Here is a 16,180-nt window from a genome sequence, read left to right on the forward strand (position 1 = left end):
TCAGAGTTACTGCAATAACAGATAATATCCTCGAGTCTAAGTGCTCATAGAATTTTAGTCGAACAAAAAAGGTGAGGTTCAAGGTCACTCCAAAATTTTGTGGCTATGTCGCAACTAAAAAAAAAGAAATGTTTGCTCTTTGCGCTTCTCACAACCGGATGTTGCTTCAGCCTGTTGCAAACTGTGGAAAAAAACCGACAGATCCTATTGGTGAGACTGAGTAAGGAGGCGGGACTCGTGCAGGATACGGGAACAGGTATTAAGTCCCATGTAGTTGGTGTTTATATTGAAAGATAACAACTAAAGTATCGAAATATAACACATCTGCGTAGTTGTTACAAACCCTGCGCCGTGACTGCGCGCAGTGCGGAGGCCGGACGCAGCTTCAGAACCGAGGCAGGAACCAACTTTCAGACTTGTTCGGTTTGAGGGCGCTCAGACAGCCAGCAGCTGTTTCCCAAACTTCTCCGCGTTTTCAGAGCTTTGACTTTAAAGAAGCAAATCCCCAAAGAAAGGGGGAGAAAGCGGGTGAGTTTTATTTCCGCGTTCAGCGTCAACTGGATGTAACGTCATGGCGTGTACAGCAGCTGCCATCCAGCGTTTCTGTCCTAACAGTGTTCAAACGGTGGGATCGCGTCCTTTAGCGGCAGCTGCTCAGAGCTTTATTTAAGGTGGTTTGAAGTTCATTTAGACGTGTTTAAAATGGCTCTGAAGGGCAGGGAGAGCATTTGGCACAAAGACAGCATAAACCGTTCATGACTGCAGATGTAACAGTGTTCATGACCGTTTTAATACTTGGCGCTACTTTTGATTAAACCCACAACATAGCACAGCGGACAAGATATATGGTCGCTTTAGTTTTTTATTAATCACGCACACATCAATAGTGAAGGTCAGAAACTTTAATCATACCGTTGAGCATCTTAATAACTGAAACAAAGTACGAATCCAGTTACAGGTTGTGTGGAGTCCTCCTGCCATGCTTTGTATATTGCAGCGATTTCTCTTTGATACCTGATGGTAAACCCACGCACACCGAGGACAGACCTGTGCATCCGTGATTGTAGCTGCTCCGTGAAGATGCCTCCCTTCTCCAGATGTATTTCAGTAATAGAGACATTTTTCAGTGTAGCAAAGGAGGAGCCACAAATTAGAGGAATGAAAGGCTGAATAATCAGTTTAACCTTTATTGGCTTTTCCAGTAGAAAAATGAGAGATTTTAGGTCAAATATCCATCAGCTCCTTCCTTGTGTTGTCTGGATCAATAGGATAGAATAGATGAGATAGTGTACGACTCAAGATTAATGTAAAGTTATTTAGTTAGCAGTTTTAATTGATCTATTTCCATGGATCAATTAAAAGTACACAATTAAGCACAATTGCTTACACATTTAATAAAGGCAACCAAAGCTGGAGCCAAAGCTCTTTCTTTCTTACATTTCTTACATAATAAATATATTAAAATGAAGATTGATATTTGTGTACATTTTATGGTGATATTTCAGTATAATGTGGATTCCACTGTCAGTGGTTCCCAGGAACTTGCTGGCATTTGGTTCCTTGGATATTGTCCTCCAGGGTGAAAGGTCAGATGGTCTTCAGCCAGGTTAACTGTAGCCTCCAGGTTCGCAGGCCAGTGGGATCTCATCCACTTGGATGTCCCAGCCAGAAACCCCTCCAAAACTGTTCCACCATCATCAGCTTCATAGCAAACTCCCCTTGATGCTCTTTCAGCTGATGGGTGAAGGGCTGATCAGTGGAGTTCAATATGGAATTCCAGATCCAGCAACTTGGAGTGCAGGGAGCAGCCTGAGCTTCCCCTCTTAACAGAGGGAGCAGGTGCACAGCCCACTCTGCTGCCCTGTTTTCACTTGTGTTACTGAGTCATTAGCTTGCTCTGAATTAGCTTTGTCAAGATAAATGTGTCCAGTCTTCGATGGTTTTTCGGTTGAGCAGATTTAATGTAATTTTCCTCGGATAACGTTATCTCTGGATGGTGGTGCATGAGATGAGCCCTTTTGTTCATAGTATTCCCAGAGTATTTTCATTTATTTAATAATAGATACAATATTAGCATGCAAAATATCGCTAATATGTGCTGTATTGACCCCCCCAACAGACACATACACCTCTAATAATTATCATATTTCATGAAGTGTCCTTACTCAAATAGTTTCATTTGCACTTTGTTGTATGTCCACATAACATCATGTCACTTACATTCTGTGTTTCAACAAGGACAAGAAGCTGTGAGTGCCAGTGTTGTGGAACTATGATGGTAATTCCTCACATTCATTCATATGTTCCTTTCTTTTACTTTTTTTTAATATTTATTTGTCCATAAATGTGATGCTTTATTTTCTAAAGTGATTTTCTTTTGCAGCAGGATTTCAGTAACTGGACTAAACTTGAACCTGAGGTGAACTCTACACATGTAGACGAGGCTCCCACTTACAGGTTAATTAACTACAGAAACAGACCGGAATTCATTTTTTAGTGGTCAAAAGAAAACCCTTTTATAAAATGTAGCATTTTGCATCAAATAAAATCAGTGCAGTTACTCTAAATGTTACCATGACTCTGTTCCTTTTCATTTCCTGTTAGCCTTCGTTCTGAAGCGGGACACTTCGAATGCAGTGTCTCTGGCTTGCGTTGGGTCTGTAAGGAAAAGGCCAGCTTTCAGTACCACTTTTGCTCGTGGGGGGGACACATGGAGAGGGTGGAAAGCAGACAGTACATGTCTGCAGGTCCCATAATTGATGTTGCAGTCACAGCTGGGAAGTTAAGTGAAATGCACTTGCCACACTGGATCTGTATAGGTAAGAAAACATGAAATGGTTTTTTAATATATTTAAAAAGTATAAACTTTTTACATTTCTGATGCAAGCCTTCGTCTTATTGTTTGTGTTTTCAATGTATTTGTGTGCAGACGACATCCCCGACATACCGGACAGGTTTGCGGTCCTTCACATAGACGACTGTGGAGATTTTGTAGAAAAAGTGTCTGAAGTCACACCAACACATGTCAAGTTGAACGAACTAACTTTTTTTCCGAGAGCAGTCGCTCTGAAGTTGGGCTCCCCCGTTAAAATCAGCTGTAATGTGTTGATATACTATAAACCCAACACTCCGTTTCTCAAGCTCCGCGTCTACCTGATTCCAAATGACCCTGCTCTACAACAGGTAACTAAATGCGTTTCTGTCACAGGTGTGAAAAATAAGCTTCAGACCATAAGCTGCATATAACTGATGGACGTAGCTTCCAGGTCTGAAAAGTGAAGCCGAAGCAGAACGTGCGTTCTTTCTAATGACGAGCAGGTTTAAGAGTCTGAGACTTTAGTTACTGTATGAAAAACATTAAGTTTGAGGCTTCAGGACTTCACAAACGTGAAATGTGGCTGCCCTTTCTTACATGGTCTATGGTATTTGGCAAAAAAACGTTAAAATTGTGAGAATAGTATTTTATAAGAAACATTTTAAATTAATAAAATGACCCTTCAGGTGAAGAAAGCGAATATTATGAGAAGGAGGTAATTGTATTTTGAGATAATAGCAATCAAAAGTATAAATTAGTGTTAAAAAAAGAAAAAAGTTTTAATTCGTTGGTTTTGGTAACTGAGGAATTCATGATTTATGTGAATGCAGTCGCAGTGATGACGAGAACTGTCAGTTCTCATCACTGTTATGTGGAGATTATCTGGCAGTTAATATTAATTATACCGACTTCACTGAACTGTAACATCACTGATGTAATGCCACAGCAGGTAATATATTATAGGATTGTTAACAATCGTTGCAAAATACAATCCTGATTAGAATTATTCTGACTGTATTTTTAGAAATGACCTCTAAGAATGTGACACACGTTTTGACTGTAAATCCTACCTGATGCAGGTGAGTTCACTAAACACACAAGATGAGACGGTGGAGACCTTTTAAGTGCCATCGGGACGACGTTTAGCTCCTTATTCTCTGCAACAACCCTTTTCCTTCCAGTTTATTTCCCCCACTAATGCTCTGTTTTCAGGCTGTATCGGTTGTCTTTAAACACACACGACAATGCTGATGTAACCCTGAAGCAGGTTTGGAATTAAGTTGATTTTTTTTTTCCCCCACACAGAAAATGGACAAGCAAGAATCCTGTAGTGGCTATGAAAAAATTACCAAGCTGCGCCCAGAGAAGCACCTCAAAATGCATCACGGTTTCTCCCTCACAGCCGACACAGTCTCAGCACAAATTCAACCACAGGTACACTTCGTGCTTCTACCTGCTTTTTAAAGAGGCTGTGTAAAATAGTGCAAGCAGTAGAGTGGGCTCTGCAGCCTCCTGGTCTAAATTTGTAGCTTTGTAACTTTGTTAGTGTGTCATTACATATGTGTGTGTGTGTGTGTGTGTGTGTGTGGGGGGGGGGGGGGGGGGGGCACTGAGGTAATGCAGAACATTAATCTGTATATACACACTGATAAATGCCTTTGAATATGCTGAACTGTGGGTAAGGGACAGGAAGTTTTCTGGTTTCCATTTGTAGTCCACGAGTAATCCAATTTCAGTTACTTTGAGCGGTAGAGTTGCAACTAACAGAGCAGCTGTATATTTAGTTAACCTGCCAACCATGATTGAACTGGACTAACTTCTCTGTTATATTTTTAAACAGAAAATAACCCTGAGAAATGATAGCCAAGACCCAAACTTCTATGAGGTGTACATTGAAAATCCAGAAAGATGCTTCAACCTGAAACTTCAGTATGCCTTGTCAAAAAAACACGAACCGGTGTATGAACCAGTTTGGACCTGTGAACTCCGAAAAGGTCAGTAAATAAAAGGAAAGAAATCATGATTTTATGTCCCACTGCAAACTGAAACTGCTGGTTATTGGGTTGTGGAAGGTCCTGATCCCAGAGAACTGCTTCAGATTACATCAGGACGAACTTGCTGATCAACAAATATAGAAACAGTCTGCGTGGACTCCGCCCATCTTACCTGACAAATGGCACCTGGTGGATTTTGGTGCACAAAATTAATTCTGGCTCTTGACATTTAAATAAAAACTAATGCTTGTGGGTCCAGATGGAACCTGATCTTACACCTTTATTTTATTCGGCTAGCATGTCGTACCCTTTTGTAGAAATCCTTTCTGGTGAATGCAGGATGCAAAAGAGATGATGAAATGAACAATACATCCTATACATGTGTGCTGGGGCACATCATCAGTGAATTGACCTGGGGTCACGTGATGTTTCGGGTCAGACATCTTCGCCCGGGCGACCTGACTGGAGTTGATCGGGCACCGGTCTGTGTCCCTGCAACATCCAGCCACAGTTCTGTATGGACTTCTTCTTTGCTTCTCTGGGAATGTCCAGGAGTGTGAGGACTCTGCGGAGTGATCGATCAAATCCTCTAAAGCAGAGGTCCCCAACCCCCGGGCCGTGGACCGGTACCGGGCCGTGGGACATTTGGTACCGGGCCGCACATAAAGAATAAATAACTTAAATTATTTCTGTTTTACTTATTATCTGCGCTTAAACTATATTTTATTTTGAAAAATGGGCGGATTCGCTCCGTTACTTCCCTCCATGACTTCCTCTTGACGTGTCAAGACGTTTCTGCTCACATGATACGTCACCGCTAAAATTAAACCCAGAAGCTTCAGGCCTGTCTAACGAAATCGGTTGGTTGACCTACATAACGCTTCTTTAAATTTTTGAGTGCTCAACAAGAGTAGAAAAGCGCTATGTAAGAACTAGTCCATTTACCATTTTTATTTATCAACACCGGGGATAGCAGTGAGGTAGACCCAGCCATCAAACTGAGTCTCCAGCGCTTGACACTGCGGCTCTGCAGCCACGCTCCATGTGAAATCGGCCGAACCCAGTCAAACCAGAAGCCAGCAAAAATGAGTATCAGAGAAACAAGCTCAGGGGGCTTACACTGATTCAGTGTTATGGTGAGTTGTATTTTTCATGCGCTTTATACAGTAAAAATCACCTAAGTCGAAGTCGCACAAATCGGGTTTTCGCTCTAGTTGGATGGCATCTGCAGGTCCTGATTTTTCCTAACATTAATTCCAATAAAATCATCACATAAATCCGTCGGATATTCACCTACCTCGGATGAAAAATCTGGTCCCATTGTAATAAATTTCCAGTTAAATGTGATCGCATAAACTGGATGAGTTTAGCGCTAAAACCCTCCTCAGCTCCTGTCCGCCCACTTCCATGCATCGGCTCGTTCATGCACAACTACACACACTCTTAACAACGCCTGGAAATTGTTTTAGTGTTTATATCAGTTCATTTCACCGGGGACAATCGTGGCAAGTGTAAGCTACAAACTTGCACTTACGAGTAAAATTTCAGATTATAAAATTTGCAGAAGCAAATTCATAGATGAAGCAGAAGCCATTGCAGCGAAATTCGATAATAGACCCCAAACTGGGCCATTTGAATCCGACTGAGGTGATTTCTACTGTATTTGTTTTTGCGGTGTATCTTATTTTGAAGGCATGTTTTACCATGGCTCTAACAGCTGACCAGGGAGCGCTGTGGGCAGAGAGCCTGTTATTCATGTTGAGGCGGGATGTTACGAGAACGCTGCTGATAGAGTTGCATACGAATACAAAGTGGATTCCCGTTTTTTATTATTATACGTAGAAAATATCACACTTGGTTATGGTCGTATCATTTATTTTGACGTATTTATTCGCCACACCTTAAAAGCCGGTCCGTGGAAATATTTTCTAACACTAAACCGGTCCGAGGCTCAAAAAAGGTTGGGGACCACTGCTCTAAAGGCTCACAGCGAGCACACCAGCCTTGCCCTCTGCACCCTTCCACCAGCTCCTGCCTCTCATTCGCCTCTTCAATGTGCTCCTCCCAGAGCACGGTCAGGTCCGGGATGATCATTTGGTTGGTGCCATCTGACACATATTGGTGGTATGTCGTCTTGAAATTTCAGCTGCTTGCCAAGGTCCACTTCAAGTTTCCAGTCGGATGCCACAGTGAGGTTACAAGAAACTTTCTCCCTAGGGCCTCGATGGTTGTCATGAGTACAGAGTATACCAGCAGTGGCCAAAGGATCTGAGCCAGAATGGAGTGCTGGTAGATCCCGGCTCTAAACCTGCCCAGCAGGCCCAGTCTGTCGACCTTCCTTCGCCGGGTCTGTGGAGCAGTCCTGTGGATGGAGGCCAAATCTTCGAGGCTGCAGTCAAATACCTTCCCCAGGTTTTTTTGACTGGTTGCTCAGAGATAGATGGAATGGTAGCTCTGGAACATGTCCACAACTCTTCCTGTCTTCAGCACTAGCGATCTTAATTTAGATGGTTCATCCGTGCCCAGCAGATGCCCAGGACAGATGTTGTATTGACAGTCAAATCATCCATAAAGGCCCTTATTGTGGGCTGCCTTAGCTCTGTACAGGATCCTGGATCCCTGCACTCAACCTCTGCTAACTTAACCATCATGTTCATAATGAGAGAGAATGGTACGACTGAGATGGAGCATCTTGTGATTACGTCTTTCTCGAGCTTATGTCAGTCTGATGTACGTGACCTGGATGAGAAAACTACATTAACATTTGTATTTTTATTTGCTCTGTATTTTATTTCAGATGATCATCCAAAGTCAGGTTACGGGGAAGGTGAGATTCTTACATCTGTTGCTAATCTTTGAAGCAGAATAGTTTTTAGTGTTATTAATGTATTGCATCTAGAACAGTGCATGCCATGCGGTTTCACTTCTGTAATTTTAATTTTAGAAGAATTATTTTCTTTACAGGTGCAAGATCCTCGAGGGGAGTAACTGGTGTCAGTACTTTGGCTGTTGGTTTAATACAGGCTTTACAGATAACAGAAACCCAACAACCTGCAGCAGTGATGTTTGCCAGTGGTTTGTGTTGGAGCAGTGTGAATCTGTATTTTCCCACCAGCCTGCTCAAATATTTATTTGCACTCACACACAGAAACTTGCAGGCCGGACCATAAAATGATCTGCGTTTATTCTGCTCTAACTGCCACTCCTTTAAATATTTCCATCAGCCTGGCACATCTCTGCTCCAAACCCATGGAGGTCGATTAGGAAAATACTTTTTGAATCTCTAAGAAAGTGTCTGATGTGATTACCGCCCTTGATTGTGAGGACTGAGTGTTTTATCAATAACAGAAAGTGATAGATTCCTGATTTCTTTTTGTGCTCCTCAGACAAACACTCTGTGGATAAGCTGCCTGCTGTGACACAGAAAGTAGGTAGCATCAAATTATTAATTATTAAATATAATTTTTTAGCAGCTTAATTTGATAAGATGCAGGTTGATAATGTACTCTTTTTAAAATCTAATTGAAAAACTGCTTGTCATCTTCATCAGTCACGTTTATATCGGACCTAATGAGCATTCGAACCCCTCCAGGTTTCAGTGTCGATGCCCGTCTGAGCGCTGGAGTCCCCCAGCTTCCAGACAGCTTCCAGCACCCAACCCAAAGATTCCAGCCAGGAATGGCCTCTGCCTACAGTTTTCAAATTTTTAATAGTTTCAAAAAGATGCAATTTGATTATTATTGTTGATAAATTAGCATTTATACCATTATGTATTCTGTTCAACCATGTAGTTTTTTTTTTACGTGTCTGTGTTGTTTCCTTGTTTTATGGGACACGTGTTTCTGAAAAAAACGACCTTTGCGTGCTTTACACTAAGAACTTAAAAATAATCTTGGCATCCCATTTAATGAATTGCATTTTTAAGCTACCAGGTAGTAACAATGCCTGCTGCCTGTAAACATTCAAAATGTTTTGTTACGCTAAAATCTGATAAATGCCTAATAAATGATGTTTGTGTGTTTCCAAGAAATTATGGCCTTAAAAGAACATAAGAAGCAAGTGTAACGGCTACCCGATTATTTTAATGTGGCTCTTTTTTCTTTTTGGCATTATGTTAAAGAAGAGTCAGTGAAATAGAAATGTCAACAGACGTTTCTTCATGAGGAAAACAAGAAACAGTTCAAGAAGTTAAGTGTGTTTCAGCCAAGATCACTGTAGTCAGAAAGACATACATATTAGGTGATTCATATTTTTCCCCACCTTCCAACGTGCATACATGTTAAGCTGCTTAGACCAAACAGAACAGGTAGCAGCAACAGCAGCCACGACACAAAGTCTGACACAGCGTAAAATCCAGAGCTGGGATGGAAGTGGGTTACAAAGTGGCTTGCATCATAAGTTTGGTTAGCAGCTGAGTCCTCAGCTGTTGTGAGCTGGCATTGAAATCAATTTTGTGGCCTGGTTAAGACCAAACCACTGATGAAGGCCTTGACCACCTCATGAGAAAGCCGAGAGTGTCTCACACTGTTAAGAAAATATACAGAATTAACAGTGCACCATAGTTTTACATCAGGGAAGTCAGAAAACAGCCGGCAGAGGTTTGTTACATGTATTATAATGACCCTGACTTTTCTTCAGAATGAGATTCATGGAATAAAATGTTCTGTCGTGGCAGTTCCTCGCAACATTCCTATAACGAGCTCAGGTCTGAAAGTGATGAGGCATTTATGCTCCATAAATTGTACTTGATTATCCAGAGTGTTTGAACTGCATGAAAGCCCTAAAGCCTACGGTCCCATCACACTTTTTAAAAAATTATTATTTATATTATTCCAACATAAAGTGGACATATTTAATTGTGAGTCAACACAAATTATGACATAGAGTGGCTACATTTGTAATTTTTTCAATGGCCAGCATAACTGTTCCATAAGTCAAGTTTATCCAACTGCGGGAAATTATGTCAGAAAAGATTTCAGAAGGTTTCAAACTAAAACAAAGGCGTAACGTGGCTTATCCTAACAGCAGGTGCTGAAACACGTTTTGCTACCTGACATCAGACCTGTGTGGAGAACAGAGGGCCTGTGAGCAGCTGGGGGCGACGTTGGTGACGGGATGAACGCAGATCACGAAGGAAACAAACGCAGGCGAGAGCGGTGTTAATTCTGTTGAATGATGTTGACTTTGATGGATGCTGGTATTCCTAATATGTTCAAAGCAACTTTGTGACAAGAAATGAAACTGGAAGAGGCAGAAAAAGCTAAATGTATTATAATTATTGTTGTCTTAACATTATCTGAACTGTATTCATTATAAATATAATCCAAAAGTATTTCTGTGAGCTGTCTTTGAAGTGAGAGCTGCCGCTGTTCATTTCATGAATGAATACAAAAAGGACCTGTTTGATTATGATGTAGATACAGTAACACAGTCATACTCTCAAAGCAGGTCATTTCTTTATTTTATTTATAAGGCCTTCATAAATCCTGTTGACTACAGGCTGCTTACCAATATAACCAAAGACATTATAGATCAGAAACACATAAAAACATCAGAAATCAGTTTTTTGGCAGCTGGATAAGATCAAGTTTCCAGAGATGAACAAAGAAAATGTTCAGCTTGTTTGGCTCCACATGTTTGTGTGCGCAGATTTTCTCTATTCTGAACTTAAACAAGAACCCCGTGAGATCAACTAAGTGACTCCACCTACGTGACATTTTACACACATCTACCGCTGCTCTGGAGCCACACCTGCCCTGTGTACCTGTGTGCCTTTCACATTAGTGTCAGTAGCTCACCTGTTGATCTGTTATCAGAATTACACAGCAGTATTTTACAGTTTCTGTATGTTATGAATTTCAGTTGGATGTTCAGAGAGCTGCGTTTGCTGCATGGAAATGAAAGTATTTAATAACAATATATTTATGCATTGTTTATTCTTTAAAATAACGCCATCAGGGACTGTTAGCGTTTGGGCACTTTCACATCATCAAATCTGGCCCTCCTTGAAAAAAGTTTGGACACCCCTGGACAACATCATGAAGTGTAGCCATACAAAGCTCATCACAGGAATATATTTGGCTACAGCAATGATATTCCCCAAACACAGGGATCAGCTGACTCAATCCTGCCCATTCAGACCTCTGACCGAGAGATAATGATTCTTTTTTTTTTTCTCAGAATTTAAACTTTTAGAATTGCGACTTTGATCTCAGAATGCTGAGTTTGCTTCTCAGGATCATGACTTTATTGTTGGAATTCAACTTTTTTGTCCCAGTTCTGACTTTCATTTCCAGGATTGCTACACATTGCCCTAATTTCCTTTGGGATCAGTAAAGTATCTATCAATGTATCTGTAATGGAACAATACCTAAATGACCTGGACCATCAACACCACAGTGACGGTCAAGAAAGGTCTCCTGAGGCTTCACTTCCTGAGATGCTTGAAGAGAGCACAACTCCCACAACAGCTGCTGGTGAGTTTCTACAAGTGAGCCACTGAGTCCGTCCTCACATCCTGTATCTCAGTGTGGTACTCTGGCTGCAGTGCAGACAACAGGAAAGCTCTCCAGTGCATCATCAAGACTGCTGAGAGGATCGCCGGCACCCAGCTCCCCAGACTAGAGGACATATAGAGGACCAAGCCAGCAGAAGCTCCGGTTTGCAAACAAACAGGTCACTTATTTTATTCATGTAATTGCAGGAGGGCCAAAGTCTCTCTCTCCAAAATGAGTAAAAACCCTACAATTGGTTCCAGAGCCAGCTTCCAAGAAACAAATGGTGAGTGTCCTAGGAATGATGTCATACAGTAGACAGTGGATCCCAGAATAATAAGCAGAGAGAGAGGCATCCCTCTCTACCATGGGCCATGGTAAACATTCTGGTGTGAATGACAGACTTATATGAACCTGACAGACTGACTCGGACGATGGACAGACGTAACATTTGATGACCTGTCACAAGGCCTGACCTTTGGCCTGCCCAGACCTGACTTACCTTTTATTCAGTTTGTAGATCAAAAAGACAACTACATGACATCCGTTTGTGCCAGCCTCACGATGGAGCTTAGACCTGTCGTCTGCTTCCCCTACAGGTTAGACCCAGTAGCCTTGAGTCACTTGGACACTTTACCTCCTCTGCCATCACTTTATCCATACAGTCCAGATACATTTTATTTATTACACTCACCCATATAATGCATACCGTGTATGCTATGTACCTTACCGGCTACAAATGTTTATAATATTTTGATATCTGTATATAGTGTTTTGATGTGTGTGTATATGTGTGTATATGTAAATGTGTGTATTGACATTGATATATATATTTATGTATATAGTGCTTATGTATATGTGTATAGTTTTTTTGCTATTTTATTCTATTCTATTTTAGTTTTAGTTTAGTTATTTGTTCTTACTCATCCTTTTCATTTTTTCCTCTGTACTGAGCTGCTGTAGTGCACAAATTTCCCCGTCGTGGGATCATTAAAGTTTTATCTTATCTCTCTTGGTCTTCCTCGTTGGCTGTGCTAGCATCCTGTGACATGATGAGTTATTCTAATGTTGTCACATATCATATGAGCCCAAAAGACATCACACCTTCGGCACAAAGATGGCTCAGACATCACAAAACATTATCGATAATTAATATTGCTGCATAGAAATGGGCTGTGGGAAAAACTGCCAATATTTACACCAAATCAAATTCAGTGTCATTCAGTGTTGTGCATGATTTTGGTGCCCTACGGAAGCACAGGGGATTCTTCACTTCATCAGGCAAACACATTGCACACCACACCTTTGTCACCGCCTTTATGGAAGTTTTGGTGCAGCGTGCTGTTGCTGGTGTTAAATGTGAACCTCATACCTCCTCGTCTGTTCCTGTTTCTCTAGGTAACACAGATGATGCAGCTCAATCTGGGTCCTTCTTCCCTCTCATGAATCTGCTTTCAACATCTGTTGACCTTGGTCCATATGCTGACCTGCACACACTTTAGTCCCTTTCTGGTGCACAGGAATGGGCCCTCTGAGCTCGTTCTGACGACACTCTCCAAAGGAGTGTGGATAAGGTCCTGACAAAAACCCATTTTTGCCACTTGCTCTCTTCCATTACGCTGAGCTGTCCCATGGAAAGGACTAGCGCCTTTGAGGTTGTGCTTAGAAGGTCTCCAGTTAAATTGACATTTATAAATAGTTACTATGAAGTTGAAATTTTAAGATACTGTGCAATCTTGCCTGCATATCTTTCTGCACTTCACAACTAGATCAAAGTAATACTGCCCTATCCGGCTGCGGCAGTGCAACATCCACTGAAGCTGGGGGACTAGGTGCTCATCAAGGATCCCAGGTGGAAATACCAGAAGCAATGGCAATACATAGGACTATTTCAAGTTCTCCTGACAACAGGGGTAGTGGTGAAAGTGGCAGGGAAAGTTGCTTGGATCCACACCAGCCATTTAAGCAGGTCCCAAGTCTGGAAGCTGAAGGAACGCCTCCCTCTAACAACGGGGAGCTCAGGCGGCACCCCTTCAGGATAAGTGGATGGAGTCTTGGAGGAGGTATGTATGTGCTTTTGGTGATTACAGTATTGGTAATGGCAATTTCCTTAACTATGAATTGCAACCAAGAAATGTGACTGCCACAACAGCTAACATCCCCCACCATTGCCCCAAAAGGGGATGGCTGGACATCATCTTTCACTGCATGACAGAGCAGTGAAAGCAAATCCCAGCACCGGGACAAGTGTATACCAGCTCCCCATTATAAAGTAGGTATGCAGTGTATATCCCTGTGGAAAACATTCAAAGTCACACATTCATCTTGGGGCACACACAACTGCACCAAGCTTATTTTCTCAAATGGACTTAAAGAGAGAAACTGTTAATGTCAGTAACTTTGTCTAATTTTATGCAGTCGAGGGAATTCTAGATTTGCGCTGCCAGATGTGACCAATTTCCTTTCTGGTAACCTTGCCTATACTTGTGTTCCTGTAATAGGGGAGACGCTCTTAAAGTAAGATGCTACTGTATTGTATTCCCTCAATTAGACAAGCCGACTGAAGTGAGCTTGTTCCCCATTATACACAACACTGTGGAGCTATCTCTTTAGGTTCAAGGAGTCTTAGCATACTGACACTGATATGGAACATACAGGTCCCAGGAAGAGATAACTGCATTCTCCACAGTATGCATACTAATTAATCTGTAATATCCTTTTCATTCATGCACAGGGAGATAAATTCAATTCAATTCAGTTTTATTTATATAGCACCAAATCACAACAAACAATTGCCTCAAGGCGCTTTGTATTGTGGGTAAAGACCCTACAATAATACAGAGAAAACCCAACAGTCAAAATGACCCCCTATGAGCAGCACTTGGTGACAGTGGGAAGGAACAACTCCCTTTAACAGGAAGAAACCTCCATCAGAACCAGGCTCAGGGAGGGGGGGTCATCTGCCGCGACTGGTTGGGTTGATGTAACTGTTTAAACTGTTTTTTACTGTTATAATCATCCATAGCCACACACGCACACACAGAGAGGACTGATGACTGATGCTTTCTGGTCTGGACTCACTGGGGGCTTTTTCTGCTTTTTTCAGGAGAGATTCATGAATCATCTAGTCCAAACTGGTAGAACTGGTAGATGGAATATTTGCAGAAATATCATCTTGCGTGCTTTCTGTGGTTGAGGAGTGAAGGTCTGCATTTACTTCCTCCTCAGTGGAAGAAGCAGGTGCAGGTCTTTGTCTCCACAGAATAGCTGAAATGCTTGTTCGGAGGGTGCATGAAGCCCTTTTGAAAAGTGTAACTGGTGCATTTGCAGATTTTTTGATTCCGACACGACACAGTGTAGTTAGAAAACAGCTGAGAGCGATAAGCACCCCTCTTGTTGGGGCAGTCTCTCGAGCTACAGTAATAGAATGTGGAATCTGTTCCCTGTTCATAGGGAATAAAATGGTAGTTAATTCTCTGATTCCAGAAATTGGTTCATAGCCCACAGTAACTGCATCTCTAAGTATAGCATCCACTTCTGTTTGAACCGTGGATGGACCAGCTCCTTCTGATCCTGCATGAGAACAGCCCTGGTCAAGGATTTCCCTGTTCTCTTTGGCTTCCTTACTTGGCGTCTCCATGTGTGTGGAACCGGCATTAAGGGAACTTCTCTGAACCACACAGGTGTGTTCTTCAGCTGTTTCCTGCTGAATTTCAGTCACACCTGTTTGAACCGTGGATGGACCAGCTCCTTCTGATCCTGCATGAGAACAGTCCTGGTCAAGGATTTCCCTGTTCTCTTTGGCTTCATTACTTGGTGTCTCCATGTGTGTGGAACCATCTTGAGTGCTTTCTGTGGTTGAGGAGTGAAGATCTGCATTTACTTCCTCCTTAGTGGAAGAAGCAGGTGCAGGTCTCCACAGAATAGCTGAAATGCTTGTTTGGACAGTGCGTGAAGCACTTGACACTATCCTGAATAGTGTAACCAATGCGTCTACAAATATTCTGAAGGCTCTTTGACACGACACAGTTATTAAACAGGAGATATATATAAGCTTCCCCTTTACTGGGCCACTATGGTCTGCTACAGCCAAAGAATGTAGAAGCTGTTCTCTATTCCTAGGGCATAAAAGGGTAATGATTTCTCTGATGCTGGAACTTGGTGTGCGGCCCACAGACTTAACTGCACTGCTGGTTATGGAATCCTTTTCTGTTTGAACTGTGGATGGAGCAGCTCCTTCTGATCCTGTGTGAGAACACTCATGGTCAACGATTTCCCTGTTCTCCTCGGCTTCATTACTTGGTGTCTCCATGTGTGTGGAACCAGCATTAAGGGAATTTGTCTGAACCACACGGGTGTGTTGTTCAGCTGTGTCCTGCTGAATTTCAGTCAGGGACTCCCAACCTTGAGGAGGATTTGGTGATTGAAATTGTTTCAGGCTTGATTGGATGAGCTGTCCAGCTTTTGTAAAAGCCCAGGGAAGCACGTGAAGAGTCAAAAGCAACAGCAGCATTTTTATTTCTCAAGCAATCAGATAACTCCTTAATCTGATGCTTTGCTTACGTTTTAGTAGACCGCACCTTGTAAAACACAAAAGAGGGATTTTATTTGTGGTGGTGTTTTCAAGAGCTGGCTCCCTTATTTAAGGAGTTTAAGATCCAAAGCGTGGTCCGCGGCCCCCTGGTGGGCTGCGAAGGTACTGCAGGTGGACCGCAGTAATAACAGAAATTCGGTTTGAAATTACTCAAACATGTACAGTTATATATTTATATAAATGTATTTATTTATATAAAAGTGAATTAAAACTACTAATAGGAGGTGGTTAGTTTGTGATTTTATTCATTACAGTCACTTAAACTTTGAAATTTGTGTCCCAG

At 41.9% G+C, this 16,180-nt stretch overlaps 1 protein-coding gene across 3 annotated transcripts; it reads left to right on the forward strand.

Annotated features, from left to right (window-relative positions):
- The first annotated feature begins 217 nt into the window (after positions 1-217).
- On the forward strand, positions 218-9,908 carry LOC115793961 (NACHT, LRR and PYD domains-containing protein 1b allele 5-like). 3 transcript variants are annotated; one of them, XR_004021142.1, is made up of 10 exons: positions 218-256; positions 2,239-2,278; positions 2,384-2,457; positions 2,605-2,819; positions 2,930-3,183; positions 4,121-4,249; positions 4,656-4,809; positions 7,607-7,636; positions 7,774-8,236; positions 8,402-9,908. XR_004021142.1 is itself a non-coding variant. In XM_030749185.1 (10 exons), exons 2-10 carry the CDS (start codon positions 2,273-2,275, stop codon positions 8,423-8,425), a joined length of 927 nt encoding a protein of 308 aa, XP_030605045.1. In that variant the 5' UTR covers positions 234-528; positions 2,239-2,272; the 3' UTR covers positions 8,426-9,905. The 3 variants fall into 3 exon arrangements, 1 of the variants encoding a protein (XP_030605045.1); XR_004021141.1 differs by having other exon boundaries at positions 234-528; XM_030749185.1 differs by having other exon boundaries at positions 234-528; positions 8,196-8,236; positions 8,402-9,905.
- Positions 9,909-16,180: the final 6,272 nt, after the last annotated feature.

Source organism: Archocentrus centrarchus, chromosome 16 (genome assembly GCF_007364275.1).
Source record: "Archocentrus centrarchus isolate MPI-CPG fArcCen1 chromosome 16, fArcCen1, whole genome shotgun sequence".
NCBI classification, from domain to species: Eukaryota; Metazoa; Chordata; class Actinopteri; order Cichliformes; family Cichlidae; genus Archocentrus; species Archocentrus centrarchus.

Bases quoted from the DNA above. Each gene is read 5' to 3' on its own strand.
- LOC115793961 (XM_030749185.1), top strand. The intron at 3,184-4,120 runs GTAACTAAATGC...TCCCCCACACAG, and splicing joins ATGACCCTGCTCTACAACAG to AAAATGGACAAGCAAGAATC. The intron at 4,810-7,606 runs GTCAGTAAATAA...ATTTTATTTCAG, and splicing joins GACCTGTGAACTCCGAAAAG to ATGATCATCCAAAGTCAGGT.